At 42.7% G+C, this 20054-nt stretch overlaps 1 protein-coding gene across 1 annotated transcript in view; it reads left to right on the forward strand.

Annotated features, from left to right (window-relative positions):
• Window positions 1-1741: 1741 nt before the first annotated feature.
• Window positions 1742-20054, forward strand: part of CASTOR2 (cytosolic arginine sensor for mTORC1 subunit 2) — a 122560-nt gene continuing 104247 nt past the window's right edge. The window contains exon 1 of the mRNA XM_054287468.1: window positions 1742-2139. Coding sequence (XP_054143443.1) covers window positions 2027-2139 — 113 coding nt within the window. The 5' untranslated portion in view covers window positions 1742-2026. The remainder of the gene's footprint in view (window positions 2140-20054) is intronic.

A 20054-nucleotide genomic window follows, 5' to 3' on the forward strand; every position in this document is an offset into this window, starting at 1 on the left:
AATAGGTTTTTCTCTATGTGGGAAGGGGAAGAGTTGATGTTGTGAATGGTGTCCTGACTATGATGGAAAAATCTCTCAAAACAGGAAAGTTTTGCGGCATTTGCTAGAAATGATTCAGGCTACATTTGTCTGATTTCCTCTAGAAAATCCCAGCAACCAAGATGGTGTGTGTGTATTTTGTCCCTGGCTGCTTCCTTCTGGACTCTGTGGTCTGCATGGTCCCAGAGGAACACAGGTACGTATCTCTGTGATTTGTAGATGCAGTTCCAGGCATTTTTTGTAGCTGGGCACAGACACATTCAGAGCTTTCAGCTGGCAGTGGAAGCAGATTAAAAATCCTCTTCAGCTTCATAAAATGCAATGCTTAGAGTCATCTGAACTGTGAGGCCATGAAGGAAAACTAGTTTTTTAAAGGCTTATTAAAAATGAAGTAGAGATTTGATACTTTATGTTGGTTTCATTTCCTCTAAATGATTTTGACAAACTATGAATATGAATGCCTCAAATTTCATGTTTTCCCTTTTTGGATATGGCAAAATTAAGACAGCCTTTCAGGAGTATGGCCACAGACAGAGGAAGAACAGACATGTCCAGGGGAAAAATACAGCCATCCCATGGGAATTAACAGAACAGAAAGGGCTTGGAAATCCTAGTTTTGGAAGCTTATCTCCAGACAAGGGATTTCTGCAACACAAAAAACCCTAAAAAACTTAACTTACAACTGCAGAAGCAGTTGTAGTGGAAAAGAATCACTTGGAGTGGGGCTTGGCTGCCTGAGCTCTCATCTTGGGCCCTTGGACACATGCCATGACTCAGTTTCCCTGTGTAGAACAGAAAGGTTTCTCTTGATGGTCTTCATAAAGCTTATTTGAAATCTTTTGGTAAAAAGGGCCATAGTGACTGGGTGCTGGTGGCATGCTCACGGCAGAATCAGCGTGATCTGAAGTCAGAGGGACCCTTGTACAGAACCTGAACCAGTTTTACTGCCTAAGTCCTGTTTTATGAATACCCCGGGGCTGAATTTAACTGCTGTTGGTCAGTGTGGTGTCAGTGGTGCAGCACAGAGATGCTCACACTGCACCCCAGAGCAATCCCATCGCTGGGACTGGCTCAGAGGCCCAGTCCTTGCTACCTCCATTCAGCCCCTTGTGCTGAGGAGTGGGGCAAGAATGGGGACAAACAGGCTGCTCATCTTTCCATCCGTTCATCTTCCATTCCAACCATTCACCCTTCCAGCCATTCACCCTTCCAGCTTCACCCTTCCAGCACTACAGCACACACAGGGCCGGTTTTATGTTATTAACATCTCTGTATTACCTCTGTAACACACATGTAAAGTGAATGGGTTTTTCCCACACTATTTCACTGCACAGTGAAACAGACAAGGATTTCCCATCTGCCACGTGAAGGAATGAACAAGGTACGATTTGAGTATTTCCCTGCTGTTAATGAAAACTTGTAAAGTTCTCCTTCCTGCTAGTTTTTGGCTTGTGAAAGATCTTCCAGCAAGCTAAGTACAAAGAGAATTAAACAAACCAAAACAACACCCTTACAAACGTTGGTTCTCGCTTTAATGTTTTATGGGTTTTTTTAGCGAGGGGTGGAAGCCGCCGCTGAGGGCGGGTGGGGTGTGGGGCCGGACGGGCGCCCTCAGGGGCGGGGCGGCGGCGGCGCGGACTCCAAGTCCCGGCATGCCGCGGGGCGCGGCGCATGCGCGCCGGGCCGGGCTTGAGTGGCAAGTTGTTTGTTCCAGCGAGCACCAGCTGCTCGGCACTCCGGGCTCCGCTGCTCCGCTCCGCGCCCCGCCGGCCTCCCCGCCGCTCCAACTTTTGCACCCTCTGCTCCCTCATCCCCTGCTCCTGCCCCCGGAGCTGGGAAGGGACAGACGGAAGCGGGGAGGAGAAAAAGGAAAAAAGAAAAAAAAATAAGAAGGCACCGACAATAACAGCCCCCCCTCCCCCTCCCCATTCAAAAACACAACATAAACCCCAGGGATAGATGAACTACAAATGAGAAAGAGGAAAAGATGGAACTGCACATCCTAGAGCACAGGCTCAGAGTGGCCAGCATAGCCAAGGAGAGCATCCAGTTGTTTACCTATGGATTAATCAAACTTGCTTTCCTGTCCTCTAAGACGAGGTAGGTGCTGGGGATGGGGCAGCGGGGGAAGGGGTGTCCCCCTTGCGGGGGGACAGTGCTGGGGCCGATCCCCCTCGCTACGCGGGGGGACTGGGTGCTGGCAGGGCACCCTCCTTCCCTCCGAGGGGCTGGAGTGGGGGGCACTGCCTTGCGAGTGAGCAGGGCAACCCCCTTGGAATTTGGAAAGGGGGTGCGTTGATGGCTGCTCTCCTGCTTGGGGGGAAAAAAAAATAAAGCAGAGTCCTGGGATGGAGATGGGGGACAGCGTTGGGGTGGGGGTCACCCTCCTTGCTGCCAAGGGTGCTGGGGTGGGTGATGGCACCCTCCTGCAGTAACTCAGGCTGCTGGGTCAGGGGAATGTAAATAACCCTCAGGGATTTTGGGGGGGGGGGGGGGGGTGATGAGACCACCTGCGTGTTCCCCACGCACACCCCCCATCCCAGGACGGGGAGCTGGTGCTGAGGGTCGGCGCTGGAGCTCAGGGTGCCCCCGGGCAGCTGTGGGGCGGCCCCCGGGGCTCCCGCCCGCTGCCCGGCCGGGCCGGCCGATGAATGGGAGCAGGTGGGGGCCCGGCCGGGCCGGCCGCAGGCTCGGGGCGCCCGCCGGACAACAAAGGCAACAACAGCGGCCCGAGCAGCAGCAGCAGCAGGACTGTGCTGGGGTTTTTCCCCTCTCTCACTCTCTGTTTTTATTGGGGTTTGGGGTTTTTTGGGGGTTTTTTTGGTTATTTTTTCCCCCAGGATTGTTGTTCCTCGCAGCGCTTACAAAAAGAGCGGCTCCTCCACAGGCGGGTTTGTTTAAAAGGAGCTTTTCCAGCGCTGCCAAATTGGGGGATGCATGCCCTGCACTTAAATATTGTGCTGTTAAGTCGTTTGGATTGTGATAGCTTTCAGGAAAAAGAACATCACAGTGGAAGGCACTGAAGGCACTGTAAGAATCATTATTTTTTTATTTTATTTATAAAAAAATACTGTGGCCAGTTTGTTGGATGTACGTAAGGTGCTAGGCCTTTTGCACAAAACAACTTGAATTGCAATTGCAGATTCTTCTGTCTTCACTTAGTTTGTTGACTTCACGCTATTCAGAAAGAGGAATGAGAATGTAAATAACACAATTCAAACTCTTCTTGTTTTTCCTGCCTGGTAATTAGTATTTCAGTTTTCTCCCCACATTCATTCTTGTGTTAAGGTGGGAAATTTTCTTTGGCAGTAGAAAAATAATGAATAGATATTTAAGAAATAGAAAGCAAATTAATTTGTTTTATTTCAGGCTGTAATTCAATGCTCTCTGTTTAAATGCTTACAGATGAATGGATCCATTTGTGGTGTAATTTGATTACAGCCCTTTATCTCAAACTTCATGCCTTGAAATTTCACTCTGATTTGGGGCTTGTCCCATTTGGCTTTCTACTAACATTGTTTGCAGTGTAAAGCATATCAGCACCTTGTTTACTGCTGTCCCTGAATACTCCTTGGGGCATTAAAGGGTCCTCAGTCTTAAGCTTCTATTTTTATGTGTTGTTTCATTGTAATTGAAAGTTGCTGCTGATTTTTTGAAGGTCTTGTTGCTTCCTCTCCCATGCTTAAAATGTCATTTTTACTGTCAACAATGAAGTCTTTAATCTGTCACTCTTAATGCATAGATTGGAGTTTCTTGGGGCTTTTTCTGTTTGTTTGGGATTTTAAAATTTTTATTTATTTTTTAAACTTTCAGGGATGGTCCTGTTGTCTTTTTGTTTCACATTACATTTCATGTTTTCAATGTTAGAGAGCTGTGAAAGGGTCAGTAAGATAACCCCTTTGGGGATTATCCAGCATTTGGGGTGCAGCACCTGACAGTTTTGTATGGTTTCTGTGTTGTCTTTTTACATACACACCCTGAGTATCAATCTTTCCTTACCTTCCATGGAATCTCAGTGACCAGGAACAACAGATGTTGGTGGAATGATTTGTTGGCATGGGGAACTTCTCTTTATTTCCCTTTTGTTAATTTTGTTATTTTTGCAGCCGGCAGAGATGCAGGGGAAGCTTGTTTGTGTCGTTCTTGAGACAGCTGACAGCACTGAAACGCTTTCTCCTGAGTGCTGCTGCATGCCCTGTGGCAAACAAGGTCCCTGCCCCACAGATCCTCTCTGATCAACACCATGTGTATAAGAAAGATGAGGGTCTCTGGGAAATGTAACTCATTATTAATTTATGACCCCACTGTTTCTCTCTCCTCCTCTTTTAAAAAGTGAATATGCTCAAAAATCAACAACTTTTTATAAGGGTGCAAGACAAGTCTCCTGCCCCACACAGCCCATGTGCAAAGAACCCCTGAGGGGAGTGAAAGAGGGAGGTGGTCCACATCCCTGCTAATCTGTTCTGAGGAGATAGCAAAGATAACAGTTACTACATCACCTACATCTTTCCCAGTGAGACTTTAAACAGAGTTTTACTCGTGCTGCAAGGTTGCCAGTAAGAAGTAATGATTTGTAGGATAGATGTGATCCAAAGGGGTGACAATGACATCATCAGTATTCTTATGTTAGTCATGCAAGAAACCAGGGTTTTTACACAGCCTCCTGTGAGAAGTCATTTGGAGGGTCTCTTTCATGTTGTCATCCATCAGGGAAAAGGGCTGGAACAGTTATTTTTTTAATCTTGCACATTTTTCATAATCCCCTAGGGAAGGAAAAGTAACAAATCTCCCTTTTTATTTGGCCTTTTGCCACACTCTCACACTCTTGCCCTTGTTCATGACACAAGAGTTTTAATTTAGCTTCTGTTACAATAGCAATATTTTCTGGTACAGAGAACAGCAGTTTTGAGGCTGTTCTGATGGCCAGAAGCAAGACAGCAGCTAACATGGTGAAGAGGTGAGACCAGCAGTGAATGAAATAGTGGGCTGGACTGAGCTAAAAGGAAAATACTCTTAATCATAGCTTTAAATTAGGCATGAGGTATTTTATGCAAAGTTGCATTAAGAGAGGTCCTTTAGGAATAAATAATAGTGGAACTGCTAAGCAGTTACACTGAGGACTGTGCTCTTGGTGTTCTGCTTTTGTCAGTGCAGGCCCACTGATTCCAGCAGGCTCTACCAGGCACCCCAGTGGAGGAGTGATCTGTGTCATTTTTAGTGGCATGCTGAAGATTTGCATGTGTCTAATGTTTTGCTATTGCTGTCATCACCATTCTGGTGTTTTATTGATTGTGTTGGTTAGGGCATGGTGCTGATAGCACCAGGGTTGGGGCTTCAGCCCTCATACAAGCCACTCACCTCAGAGTTGGACTTGATAATCTCTGTGAGTCCCTTCCAGCTCAGCATACTGTGTCTCTGTGTCTGGCTTGAATGTTCCTTGGTGCCAAGCATTCTCACCTATTCAGAAGCTGGGCAGTGTTTATGCATGTAGATATAACAACTGTGTGTGGCTTCACCATTGCATTGTTTTTCTTTTGGATCTGCCTCTGTAAATGCTGGTTCTCTGGGGCAGAGAGCTGTGCTCATCTGAAAACTCCTGCCTTCATCTCCCTGTCTGCTGCAAAATGAGCAGCTTCCCTCACACCGAAGTTAAGTGTCTCTGCTTCCTTGGTTAAACTGTCTCATGCTGCTGGGAGAGGTGCCACAAGTAACCTGCTGGAGGGCTTGATACAAATACTGTTCTGCTACATTCCTGGCTTGATTTTCCCCCCCCCCCCCCTAAATTGCAAAATACTTTATAACAGCATCCAGCAAGGAAAAGTTCTGGATTCTGCACCTGGGTTGTGGCACCCTGGGTGTGGGTACAGCCTTGGGAAGGAGATGTTGGACAACAGCACCACACAAAGGGCCCTGGGGTCCTGCTTGGTGCCAGAGGGATCAGAGCCAGCAGTGCCCTGGGGCCAGCAGGGCCATCCCTGTCCTGGGGCTCCAGGCCCAGCAGGGCCACTGGGGCCAGGCTGGGATTGTCCTGCTCTGCTCTGGGGGCCTCACCTCGAGTGCTGTGTGCAGGTTTGGGCAGCACAGTGTGAGGAAGAGATTAAACTGTTGGAGAGAGTGCAAAGGAGGCCATGGGGACAGTGAGGCCGTGAGGGGAAGCTGGGGAGGAGCTGCTGAGGGCGCTGGGGCTGGGCACATGGAGAAGAGGAGCCTGAGGGGACTCACTGCAGTGAGGGGAAGAAGAGGGGCAGACACTGATCTGTGCTTGGTGTGACACTGATGGCACCTTAGGAATGGCCTGCAGCTCTGTCAGGGGGTTTAAGGTTGAATGTTAGAAACAGGTTCTTCCCCCAGAAGATGATACCAGTTGGAGTGACAATGATTATAGTAAAGTATGCTTGGGTGTCAGCATCTGTTCCTACTGTGAATATGTGCTGAGCTCAGAGGATAAAGCCCAGGAATCCGATGGACAGTATAGCTCATACTATTCCTATGTAGCCAAATGGTTCTTTTTTCCCTGTGTAGTAAGTTATGACATGAGAGATGATTCCAAATCCTGGCAGGATTAAGGTGTAGACTTCTGGATGACCAAAGAATCAGAAAAGGTGTGGGTATAGAACTGAGTCTCCTCCACCTGCAGGGTCAAAGAGTATGGCATTGAGGTTGTTACACAAAGGAGTATTGTGATTCCTGCAGCAAGGACTGGAAGGGACAGGAGTAGGAGCACTGTGGTGATTAGGACTGATCAAATAGTGGGGTTTGGGTGGCTGGGCACTGAACAGGCTGCCCAGGGCAGTGCCCACAGCACCAAGGCTGGCAGAGCTCCGGGAGTGTTTGGCCTATGTCGCAGACATCTTTTATGGAAAATCCTTTCCTTAGGATTTTTTCTCCTGAGAAGCTGAGAGGCCTCAGGAACAAAATCTAAACATTGATTATCTGCTGCTGTGGAATGCAACAGGTGCATCTGTGGTTGGCCCATGTTGGTTGTTTCTAATTAATGGCCAATCACAGTCAGCTCTCTCAGACTCTGTCCGAGCATCAAGCCTTTTTATTCATTCTTTCTTTTTCTATTCTTTGCTAGCCTTCTGATGAAATCCTTTCTTCTATTCTTTTAGTATAGTTTTAATATAATATATATCATAAAATAATAAATCAGCCTTCTGAAACATAGAGTCAGATCCTCATCTCTTCCCTCATCCTGGGACCCCTGTGAACACCATCACAGACCAACACTCAGGCACATGGTGTGACTCTTAGGGATGGGGCTGTGCTGGGCCAGGAGTTGGACTCACTGACTCTTGTGGGTCCCTTCCAATTCAGCAAATTCTGTGATTCCTTTTAGGAGTTAAATCTGCATGGAGGACAGTTTGGGATAATGCATGCATTGAGGCACCAGTGCATGCAATAGATGGTAGGAAGGTGAGCCTACCCTTATCTTTGGAGAGTATATAAAAATATATGGAGAGTCCAGGAAAATAAAGTGGGGTCTGGGTTCTTCCAAGCACTGGGTCTATGTCATGTAGTTACCCTGATTTCTGGGTAATGCTTTAGTAGACCCCTGAACATCTGGAGTCAATGCTAACAAGTTATTTTTCCTGTCCATTCCAGTACCTAATATAAAGATTTGGTGGTAAGCAGTGAAGTGATTGAGGGAGAAAGGTATTATTTAAATTGTAAAGCTATTAAATTATAAATAGAATAAAGTTGAGCAGTTAGTTTGCTCACAGGGCTGGGTGTTTAAATGACCTAGTTGTAGGTCATCACAAATTTTGAAATCTCTGAGGGTTTTTTGATACTCTTTGGTTTGAGATGATCATGATTTCTCAATGCTGAAGAGAAGGAATAAGTTCTGCATGAGTAAAGGATGAGACCTTGGTCACCTGAAATGTTTAAATGCAGCCATTCCAAAAGCATCTGTCACTCTGGGTTCTTTTTCAAGATGCTCCAGTTTATGTATACTGGTGACTTGACACAGAATTGCAGAGACTTTGCAAGTTTACAGATTTGGCACTACACACAGATGGCTGTCCATGTGAATGGGATGATTCCCAGAGAAGCTGGATGGGATGTAGTGATCCCACCACAATGGGATGCTTGGAGGCAGAAGGTATTCCTACTGTGGAGAGGTCATTAAAAATATTAATTTCAATAAAAATGTAGCAAGAAGTGAACGGGGATAAATTGTGCAGAATAAGTTGGATTTTCTTTGGGTTTTGAGCAAAAAATAAAACTAGGTTTGTTGTCTTTAAGTTTTCAGTGGTATTTTTGGTAATCTGTCCATTTTGCTTAGTAATAACTGACACCTCTACTTATGAACAGTGTGCTGTTGCTATTAATATGTTTCTCATTCCCTGATCACTTGTTTACTGTATAGGTGTCCTGAAATTGGAGATACTGTAATAAAAAGTCTATTTTGGACTTCAGAATATAATAGGACAAACAAGTGCTTAAAATGTATCTGTGCATCATTTGAGGACATTGAGATCAGCAGTCTGTTTCCTTTGCTATGAACTCACACAAACACATGTTGTTTATGCCCTTATATGAGAAACAGATCGGCCTGCAACACTGCATGATTATCTGGCAAAGCCAAGCTACTCCTATCATTAAAACCTTTTTTTTTTTCTGGTCTCTCATGGCTCCTGCCATCTTTTGCATCCCAGGAAGACCACTGAGTAAAGGCTTTTGCCAGTTATAAGATCATATCTACTCATCTAAAACATGTTGCTCCTGTTTCCTTTTGTTGTGGCAAAAACTCCCAAATGCCTTGAATATTTTATTTTCTGGGTATGTGTACATGTGTGTGATATCTGAGGTGTGGGGACTTCTTTTTCAGTGTGATTTGGTGACCATCTGTTACAGAAGGAGTGAGTGCTGATGTCCAGACACCACGGGAGGCTGCAGTGATGGGAAGCCTCGTGGCTAAAGCTGCCTGCCTTCCCTTCCCCAGAGCACTCTGCTGCCCTGTTTGTGTCACCATGGGCATTTATGGTGCTCAACCTGCTGCTGGATGTTCAGGATGAGTAGAGCTAGTGAGAATCAGCTAACTGAGTAGGTGGAGAGAACAGAATTTGCTTGTTTGGGCTAAGAAAATATATTAAGATGTTTAATTGTGGATGTCATTCAGTTTGTGTTCGAGGCTGCTGGGCTGTGAGAGCATTCTGTAGTGTTTGAACATGTTAAACCTTGGAAGGAACAGGATTCCTTCCTGATGGTCTCTTACTGTTTATCTACAAATGTTATTTTTTCCCTTTTTTTTCTGCTTCTGGCTCATGGTTTACCAGTGGGGCACTGCCTGATTTTCTCTTTCTTTGCCTGGCAGTTCTGTCATGCAGTCAGTCCTCAACCTACCATGTGGTCCCATCAGGCTGAGGCTGATGCCAAGTCAGAAACTGACAGGAGTGCTTAGAAACTAAATGAGATTCAAAAGGTGGAATGGAAGTACTAGATCAAACCCAGAGTGTAATGCTGGGCAGCACTGTGTGCTGGAGAAATGTTGATTTAGATATTGTACTTTTAAATAAATAGATATTTGCCTGTAATTTGTAGTGGGATAGTTGTTTGTCCTTATTTCCCATGTTTCAGTTCATTGGGAAAGCTGTCACATAGATGAGATGCATCATCTGTGGATAAGGTACAACATCAGTTATGTAAAAAAAACAAACATCAATGGTTCCTGCTCATATCGAGCTGAGAAACAGAAAAGATGAAAAAAAATTTCCTCTTTTGCCATGTAACTCATTAAAGATCCCCTCAGATGAATGGTTTTTTATTACTTTGAGGTGAATGTCAGTATTTAAATTAAAATGTGGCTTTTATCAGTTAGATGCTCTTCCTGCAAGCTGCTACTGGTGTGCTTCAGCAGTAGAGCCAGTGCAGGTCTGTTATTGGAAAGTATGAATACTGTGCATTTGTCATCCAGAAGTAACAGCTGAATTGTTCATTAACACAACAGTTTGAATCCACAGTCTACCCCTCTACTGAATTATAACTTAAATTATAATGAATAACTTAAATCTCTATTTGATAGCTGAATTCTTTGACAATGCCTTGGTCATTCTCTATAAACATGTCTTTCCATTGATTTTTTTTTTAAATTCTGTTTAGCACACCCGCTCATTTATCCAACACACATCTTCTTAGTCATCCTGCATGTTAGAGTTTTAGTATATTTGGATAAAGGCTCCAATTTCTTTTCTCATCAGAAACAGTACAGATTTGTTCTTTTGTTTACTGCCAGCTCAAGAGTAAACTCCAGTTCTGATCTGCTGGTAACTGAAGGCTGGTAAAGGAAGAATTATCCAACAGGAATGTGAGGAAATATTTCCATTCATTACAGTTCAGAATCAGCAGAGTAAAGCCTCTGAGCTGCTGTTAGCATTTCAGAGTAAAAAGATCTCTCCTCCCCACCTTCAACTCATCTGAGTTTTATGTAGATAAGACATATTTGTTAAGAAAGAAAACAACGGGCGAAAATGTTCTATTATGACACAAAAGAAATGAAGACTGATTAAGTCAGTTCCATTACTATAGAAGCTCTTGTTAGTCCCACATGTACAACACAAAGTTTTACTGTGCTGACCATTGAAATAGAGAATCTGATCTCATTTTTGTGGCCTGGTATATAATAAACATTATGTACTGGTTATTAACGTTTTATTTTCACATCCAAAGAAATGCAGTGAGCACCTGAACTTTCTCACCAACCAGAACAACCTTACTTTGCTCTGTTAAGTGTGGCTTACTAGAGATTAAAATAAAAAGCCTACTTCTGATCTGCAGCCTGCTTTAGGAAGCTCCCAGCAGTAATACCAGAGATACCAGATCTGCCAGCAGATACCAGAGCTGCTGTTTAGCACAGAGTTGGCATGTGGAAGAGAGGAGTGGCAAGTTTGCTTAGTGGCAGATAATCATCCACTCATCCTTTGGGGACCTCTGAGGTATGCTTTTGTGGGAATGCCTGGGTAGGAAAAGTGGTTTTTTTGAAATTTTGTGGTCTGGTTATTGTTTGGTAATGTGATGGAATAAATGTTTTTAAGATACTTGTGCTGCTTATGGGCCAGTAATTGCAGAGAGATGTAGGCTGTTGTTGATGGTAAGCTGTCCTTGACCCAAATTTTTTCAATACAAATTGTTTATAAAGTAGGAACCAAACCCTCTCAGGAGTGTGAATGTACGTTTGGCTGAGATGTAGCTGTAAAGGAGAAGTTCATATTTTCCTGTGAAGTTTTAGTGTTCTTATTATAGAGCATACTAGAGATGGCATAAGGTGTGCCTATTTAGGAGTAAAATGCAGCCTTTAAGTCTTGTACAAAGTACTCAAATAGATGAATTTTAAAAGTTGATACTGGGGGAATTTCTGAACCTGAGACGGGAAAATTTACAAGTTTCAACATGGGTGGAACAGTTAAAAATGTATGTGTGACTCTCCCTGACTTTTTCTGTTCAGACTTTTCAAGGATGTTACATGAAGAGAATCTGGGTAATGATATGCACTGGTTTTAGCAATATCTGAATATTTATCCTAGTTCTGTGATTAAAGATCAGTATTCAGCCCTTTTTTATGCCATGCATGTTTTTACAGGGTGAGTTGGTGGAAGTTGATAAGTCTGAGACCTTGACTGAAATGGCCCATGTTAATCTTGCTTAACATTTGTAGTTTTTATTTCTTTTCCTAAAGAAAGATTGACTCTTTTCCCTTGATAACCTCTAAGGCACTCACTTGCAAATAAATGTATTCTTGGCAGGAATAAAAAAAGGTAGCTCTTAATATTGAGAAGGATATACTCTGCATGCATCTAAGCAACTGTATACATTTACATAGATTTACTTAGTCTTTATTTTTGTGCTTTTTTGAAAATGATAGATGACTTATCATGATTAGTCTTTCAGTTGTGATCTTTTTCAAGCTGCTTTTGGGTGGGAATTGGAGTTTGTAACATGGAAAGCAAACATTTTCATTTGCTCTTTTTAAACTACAACACAGCATTAAATGTGCTAAGTATTTAGGAAAAAAAAAAAATCTCAGCTTATTTTGTGTTTATAACTAAGCAGTGTAACATGACCTGTACTGAACAAATGAAGCCAGTGGTGACTTGAGAATGTGCTTGGCAAGACATTGGAGCTGGGAGGGCTCAGCCTTCCACACCTACTTCTTATTTGCAGGCTGGAAGAAGAAAACCAAATTTACTTGCCTTTTCAGTTCCTAATTTGTTTCCCAACCTGGAATTAACTAGTGATCATTTTGAACTAAACTGAGTAATTGAAATTAGGAAAATATTCGCCCATCTTATGGAAGATAATATGCTGTCAAAATCTGGTGTGCTGGATAAGTGGACTGGTTACAGTGACTTCTCAGCTGATGTGTTTAATTTGTTTTGGAGTTTGGAGCAGCAAACATATTTTGATAAATGTTGTTTAAATTATCTCAAACCTAAAATAGTATTGTCTCTGCAAAAATTTTTGGATTCAGTTGTCTTTATATCAGAGAAGCTAATGTTAAAATAAAATGGTGCTCTTAATTGTTTTCATATTTAAACTACATGGTTGCAGAAGGGTGGTGTTTCACTTTCACTGCAGATTACAGGCAATTTATGACATACTGAGATGATGTGTTGTGAGTTGCATGTTATTACCCATTTGGCATTTTTTGTAAACCAAGCAGAGTTTTGTTGTGTGTATTTTGTTTGCATCTGCCGAGCCAGCGAGGTGTGAAACCAACCACACACTTGTGGCTCAGCCTCTCTCGAGCTTCCTGCAGGTGAGTCTGGTTTGGGGATGGTTTTCTGCTGTGAGTGGTGGGACTGTGTGCTTTGCAATGGTTCCATCTCACAAATTAAGTGGTCAAAAATTGACATAGATTACGTTTGTTAAGAGATTTTTCTTCAGGTAAAATGCCAGCAATGTAGAGTGGTTATAGCAATTTTTTTGCAAATGAAATCAATACTTCATTATGGAAAATAAATGGATGAAGTAGCTGCATTGCAGACAAGGTGCAGATGTGCAGAACAACTGGAATCCTAAGGAATACAGCATCATTTTTAACACAGATTTTATTTTTCAGTGATTGTTTTCTTGTCAGTACACCTGACATATGGTGTAACAATATTTTGATGACTGCCAGAAACTACTTTGCTACACCAATTTGATGCTGGCAAAACACAGAAGAGTAAGCAAGAATTTGGTTTGACCAGAGCAGGCTTTAGGTTTAATGGGGAGAAAGAGGAAGGGAGGTGATAAATGCCAGAGCTGGAGCTTGGATGGCTCATGACTGCCCGGGAGCCTCATGTGGGACTGAGGGTTAATGCAGCAGTGGAGCCTCAAGCTTTTTGTGCAGTTTTCAGTCCAGGCCTGGTACATTGTCACAAACGTAGAAAACAGCAAATCTTCACAGGATGGGTGAGGTCAAGCAGGATCTCTGAAGATCAGGTAGCCCAACCCCCAGCTCAAGCAGCTTGCTCAGGATTTTGTCCATTGGGATCTTGTGCTTAAAGCCATGCATGGAGCTTTGCTCTCTGCTCTCTTAACATGTTGTTGACCTCATTCATATTGTAATGCTTTGCTCCATTTGGCATTACTTGGACACAGCATTCTAATGTGTGATTTAATGTCTCAACTCAGCGTGACCAAGTGTTTCTTAAACTTCAAAGTGAAACTGTGCAGCCTCTTGGTTATGGAGAGAACTGTTGGTATGAATGAGGCTGTTTGCTGTAGTAGTTCATTGGTGCTTTGTGAGCATTTCAGGTGAAACTGCTTATTGCCTTTAAACTGAGAAAAACTAGCTGAAACAAACTAAATGCCAAAAAATTCCATAGCTTGGTAAGAGCAAAGCTTGCCTTGGGAAAGGGCATGCACTCACTTCTGTGCTGGTGCAGACAACTTAATTACAATTTGTAATGATGTTGGATAGATGCACAAGGCTAATGAAGCTACTGCTACCCAAGCCCTCTACGTAGAAGTTTCATTTGTGTCCTTGAGCTAAGTACGGGAAAGTATTAGAATGCCGTGAACTCCAGATGTGACTCAGTTTGACTTTAAGTGCAGCATTGTGTGCTGCATGCCCTGCAGTAAATGTGGTGCTTTGGTTATTATGCAGTTTCTGAAATTCCACTGTCAGAGTGGCCATGTGATGGAGCCTCATTGTAGGGAGATGTTTTCTCTGTACTCTTCCTATTGCTCTCAAGTTACTCCAAGCTTTTCTGAGTGGTTCTTACAATTCCTGTACATACAATCATGCTGTTGGCTTTATGCCTTATCACATTACCCAGCCCAGTGCTGTATTCCAGGGACTGCTGAGGTTTGATGCCACTTTGTCTGTTTGTAGGGAAAGCCTCATGGCTGAGGAAGGGTAAGTTTATAAGGCAAAGGGTTGCATGGAATCACTGAGCTATCCCCTGGTAGCTCTTATGCTGTGACAGGCCAGAAATACTTCTTGTTTGCACAGGAGTGTGAAATCAGGCCAGAATGATTAATGTAAATGTAAATTTATGTGTCCTGTACCCGTTTGAATGGCTTTGTTCATTCACATGGTGTTTGAATTGTAATTTTAGGCAATGATTTAAATATGAAGTAGTCCTGAAACAATACAGTTGCCTATTGGTTTTTAATGATCTCGTGAAGCAGTGTATTTTGAATGGATCTCTCATTATGAAGGTGATAATGACCTAACTATTGGTGGCAAGGAAAAGAAAAAAAAAACAAGCCAGAAATTATAAATAATATGTGCATGTGTAAGTTATATGCTTAGTGTAAAATTTGTGTCCAAGATGTCCATGAGCAGACGTTTGAAATTAATTTTCTTCTATGTTTACAGAAGCATTGAGGCTTAAAACTGGTACATAATTGGCTGTTAATCCATCTTTTAGAGCCTTCCATGGCAAGTTACTGCTGTTTATCTCTTTTTGAGATTTCCTACTGCCATAACCATGTGCTTTTCTTAGAGATGAGTGGATGGCCACATTACATAAAATCTATCATAAAGATAGGATCTGTCTTTAGGTGCAGCCTCTGTTGGCTGGATAACTTAGAGTGTACTTGGAGCATCATAGCAAAGCAGTTGATGAAATTCCTGTCTCTGATTCAACAGTTTCCATCTCCAGTGTTTTGGAAGTTGCTGTTAACTTGTTGTGTGTGTTGCAAGTTCAGGAGAGAAAAAAACCCCAAACATCAGACCCCCTACACTTTGAAGCCACCTCATATTGTTTATGTTTATAGTACAGACTCATAGTTGGACTAGTGTAGCTGTGGGCTGGTTAATTCAGAGTTGGAGTGGAAATTATTGACTTGTTAACCTGTTTTACTAAGGAGAATGAATGGTCAGATGATTAGATCTTGTAAGGAGAACAACTATTTATTTATATGGGTATAAGGTGTGTGACTAGCAATGGTGTTAACCTTTCTTCAAAACTATAGGGGAGACTTTATCTGTATGTGTTACTAGCATCCCACTTTGAATATTACATTTTCTCACTTTGTGTTTGTATAGTAATCATTTTCCCTTTCGCTTGGGTTTGAAAAAATTCAGTGACAGGAGCAGTTCCTGGATTCAAAATAGACTGATAATCTATTTTGATATCAGTAAATATCTATCACTAAAACTATCACTAATAGTACTTTTTCCTAGGCCTGTTAAAACATACTCCTGGTTATATATTTCTTGCAGGATCAGCACAGCAAAAAAGGACATGAAAGAATTTCATCTGCTCCTTAAGTGAGCCTTACATAAAACAAAGTTTAAAATTAATTAGGACTTAACTTTTAAGCTCTTGTCAAACCTTCTCATTGTCAGGTTTTCTTCCCACTTAAAGCTCACTTTATATCGAATCTATGGGAGATATATGATAATACTTTCAGAATCACCTAAGTCCCATTAAAAAAACCAAACACCTGGGTAACCCAAGGCTCATTGGGAGCCAGCAGGGCTTGAACTCCAAAATGGTTGTTGCTGTTTGAGGGGGGAGATCCTTAAGGGCTTTAAAAATTTTGCCTCCTGCTCAGACTAGCTGGTAACTTTCAGGACAGGAGTAAAGTAAAAATGCACCAAAGGGAACGAGAGGCTTAGTGTGGCTGCTCATGTGGGCAAGAGTGAAGATATACTTCTGAGAATTAGTATAGGGGATCAAAAATGGGGATCTCTGTTCTTCTCTCATAGCCAGGTGGGCTGTGGGCTGGCTTCACTCCATGTCTCCAGCAGCATCTGCCCCTGTGCTGCCCCAGCAGTGCTCCCTGCAGTCCCTGGCCCCCAAGGGGTGCTCCAGGGTCACCCACACAGCGTGTGCCAGCTGCACCTCTGGGAGCTGGGCAGAGGCTCTGCCTTCCTTTGCAGAGGAGGAAACTAAGGTACATAGGAAGGTGAGTGCCTTACTGTCCTGGATTAGGGCGAATTTGGGAGAAAAACCTCTAAAGGGGTTCCTCTAGAAAGCAGATTCCACTGGTTCGGGAAAGTATTTCCTTAGAGAAAAGGTAGAAAAACTCTGTTTATTTAACAGGCAAAGCATTCGCCAGCACAAAAAAAACCCTGAACAATATTAAACAATAGAACCTTGCTGTTCTGAAGAGATGGCAAATTCACAAAGTCCTTGTAGCTCGGTCTCTTATCAGTCCCTCCTGCACTGGAAAATGCCTCGTCCTGGCCCTGGTGAGCCACAGGTGTGAGCTCCCAGTGTTCTTCTGGGTTTTCAGTCCACAGCAGGTTTGAACAGTTCCAAGAAAAAGAAAAGCCACAGCCCAGGGAACTTGACTGCCTCAGCTACCTAAAAAGCAAAGGAGAGCTCTGTCCCACTGCCTGTCCATGCTGCAGGAAAGAATGCAGGGGAGCAAGTGCAGTTCCTGAAAACAAACTGTGCTTCTTCTCTTCACCCCTTCATTCTCAGAACCAGTCTTAAAGGTGCAAAACTTAATATCCAGCATAAACAGAACAGATGATTGGGGTACAAGCATCATTTAGGCAACCCAGGCCTCTTACCCATCTCACTCAGCAGCTCTGCAGTAGCACCTCACTCTTGTTCTCCACATCCTGCAGAGGGTTCACCACTAGGACCACCCCTTTCTTCTAGGACAGATGAAGGCCATGTTTTCAGCCCATGTGTGTATTAGCCACTTTGAAGTCCTTGTCATTCAGCTGCTACTGTCTTCTGTGGTTTTTTCTTCCTAGTTTTGGTAGGCTCATTAATGAAAGTATTCTCTTTTGTCTCTCCTTGTACCTTGAGAGAGCAATATGACTTGGAAGATGTCCATACAAGCTGCCAGTAGTAACAGCAGTGTTCCTGAAACTCACAAAGAAACCCACCAGGAATGTACTCATATATGCCACATTTATGTGTATTTAAATATGACATTTAAATACACATAAACACACACATATATATATATACACATGAACATGTGTACATTATGTCTGTAGCTGTATACATGTGTCATTCCAAAGTCAGAGTTCTCTTGAAATGGAAATTACCTCAGCTAGAAAGTAGAGGTAGCTCCTGCTGACAAATAAAACCACATGTTTTTAGGAGCTCTAATAGTTGTGCTTCAGGACAGAGAATGTCTCTGTCCCACTCTCCTTCAGACAACAGCTGCCACAATGAAGCCTGAATATGAAGAATACATTTTTCTGTGCCTGTATCCTGGGCTCTGGGAAGACTGAACAGTTCAGAACAATAGCAGAATGTGGAGCTGCCAGCAGGCAGTCTGAGTGGACAAGTATAATCATGCACCACTCCGCTTTCAAGGAAATTACAGTTAGTGCACTGACTTGCTCATAATAGCGATCCATTGTTTGGCTTAATAACTTATCAGCTCTCCAGGAGCCAGCTAGTGATCACTGTCATCATACACTGCTAATCATTCTGTTCTTAAATTATCCCAAGATGAACTAAGGACCCATCACATCACCTATTAACCAGCAAACTGAGTGCACTATAATTTTTATTTTTTTTAAGCTAGAAGGAATGATATTGCCTACCTTTTTTTCTTTTCTTGTTTTGTCATTATCTTTGTCATATGTAATTGTGCCTGTAGGGGTTTTTTTTAATGTCTGGTTGAAAGGACATTGTCAAATTGTGTTGAGATATTTTTAGATAGATAGAGTTTATGTTAAATTGTGGGGTTTTTTTGTGGCAACTACTAGGGAACTGAATCTGAAACCTGCTTTTTAAGGAGCATTTGGTTTTCATAATGCATTTTTGGCAGGGGGTGATTTTTTTATGGTGCTTTTCTGTAGTACCTGGGTCCCTGTCAATCATTAGTAAGTGTAGCTTGAGAATTCCCCTCTTTATGGGTGAAGAGTGATTATCCCTCTTAGACAAATGTAGAATCTAGGCACAGGAGGATAGCATGATTTACCCAGAGCCATGCAGGGAGCTGTAGAAGAGCAGGAAGGAGAAGGAAGCTGGTTTGAGTCCTGATCCCAGGAGGCCTTATTTCATGCTGAACACATTCTGCCTTCTTACTGAGGGTTATTTGTGAGTTCTGAGCTGCCAGCACTGAAGGAGCCCTGGAATATTTCTTCTGAAGGAAGAGTGGCCACAGCCTCATTTGCAGAATTGATATGAAAGATCCTAGAAGGGTGCAAAGTGCCAAACCTGTTGGGACGCCTTTTTGTGGTTAGGAGTGCACAGACATGCAAGTCACGTGAGCAGATCTCCAACCTGTTCCATGCTCAGGACTGAAATGGGAGTTTGTGAAAAGGGGAGGGAAAACAGATGCATGTGCCCTGCTGAAATAGGCTCCTTGCTGTTGGGAATAGTGCAGGCAGCTGTGCCATAGCTTCTCCTGATCTCAGGAATTGTGCTGACTGTGGGGTCAGCTGTTTTTATTAGACCAGAACAAGTACACCAGGATTTAAATTAAACCCTGAGCATTTCTGTGGTTTTCTTTAACTTTTCTTCTCTCCTGTGTCTGTCTTGCAAAGACAATTGTATCTCTTGATCAGTGATGACTAGAATTAAAATTAAGACTCTTCTGCTCCAAGGGTCCTTTTTTTCTATTGCCTGGCACATCTGTGTCTCATGAAATGTCATGTTTTATGTTTTGAGAAGATGCTGTCTCTATGTGAGAAAACACACATATTCTTGTCAATAGTCTAACTCAAATTATGTAGATCTTTGTATATTGTATTGAGAAATGTAGATTCAGCCTTGGTTAATAAACAGAAAAGATCAGGATGTTACAAAATGGTGATCTCTACAGAGACTAACCTTTGCATGTACTTCAAATGCATCACCTCCTTTTGGCAGCAAGAAGTGAAAAAAATGCTGACTAGGTATGTCATGTCCCCAAGGGAAGTTCTGTAATAAGGAAATACCTGAAGCTGACAGGTGTGGCTTTCTATTTTCCATGAAAGTATTTCCCACTTCTCCAGGAGTTTACCATCTTCCTTTGAAAACAGTTGTTCAGGTTGCAAGTCTGTCCTGTTTTATTGGCTTTATTTGCTGTAGGGCCAACAATTGGCATTCAGCCCAAACTCCAAGGTTGTACCAGTTCAGTGTATTTTGCACTGTACAAAGTTGAAAAGCGTTGCCAGATGAAAAAATAGAATTGAATTGGAAAGCCTAAAACCTCCTGTGCCAACCTGTTCTTTAATACAACACAATGGCTGTGCAATGATTTACTTTACTGTGTGTTTTGAAATGTGCCTGACTTGGTAGTTATGCTTGACCAGAGCTTTCTCTTGCAGGAAGCATTTCTTTCTTTGCCCTGTCTACAGATACAGGAGTGGAAATGTCAATATTCAAGGCAACGATTTTGTTACACATCTGCTTGGGATGCCCTGATAACCCAATTCTCTGCATAGCAGAGTCAACAAGTTTCTCTGTGTTGATGTTGGTGAGTTAGAGCCCAGGCTGAAATATTCATGTTGGAGGGAATGTTTCTGAAAAACCCTGTTCATGCAAATTGGACATAATTATGCTTGAGGTTTCTGGGAAAATACCTTTTTTTGCTTGGCATGCCATGCATTGGGATCCTTGGATAATTCATGTTATATTGAAGCCAGGTCTTCATTATCTGTGGTGAAATGTGTG

Source organism: Melozone crissalis, unplaced genomic scaffold, assembly GCF_028551555.1.
Source record: "Melozone crissalis strain CALT ecotype California unplaced genomic scaffold, PUWL_Pcris_2 ptg000057l_1, whole genome shotgun sequence".
Lineage (NCBI taxonomy): Eukaryota > Metazoa > Chordata > Aves > Passeriformes > Passerellidae > Melozone > Melozone crissalis.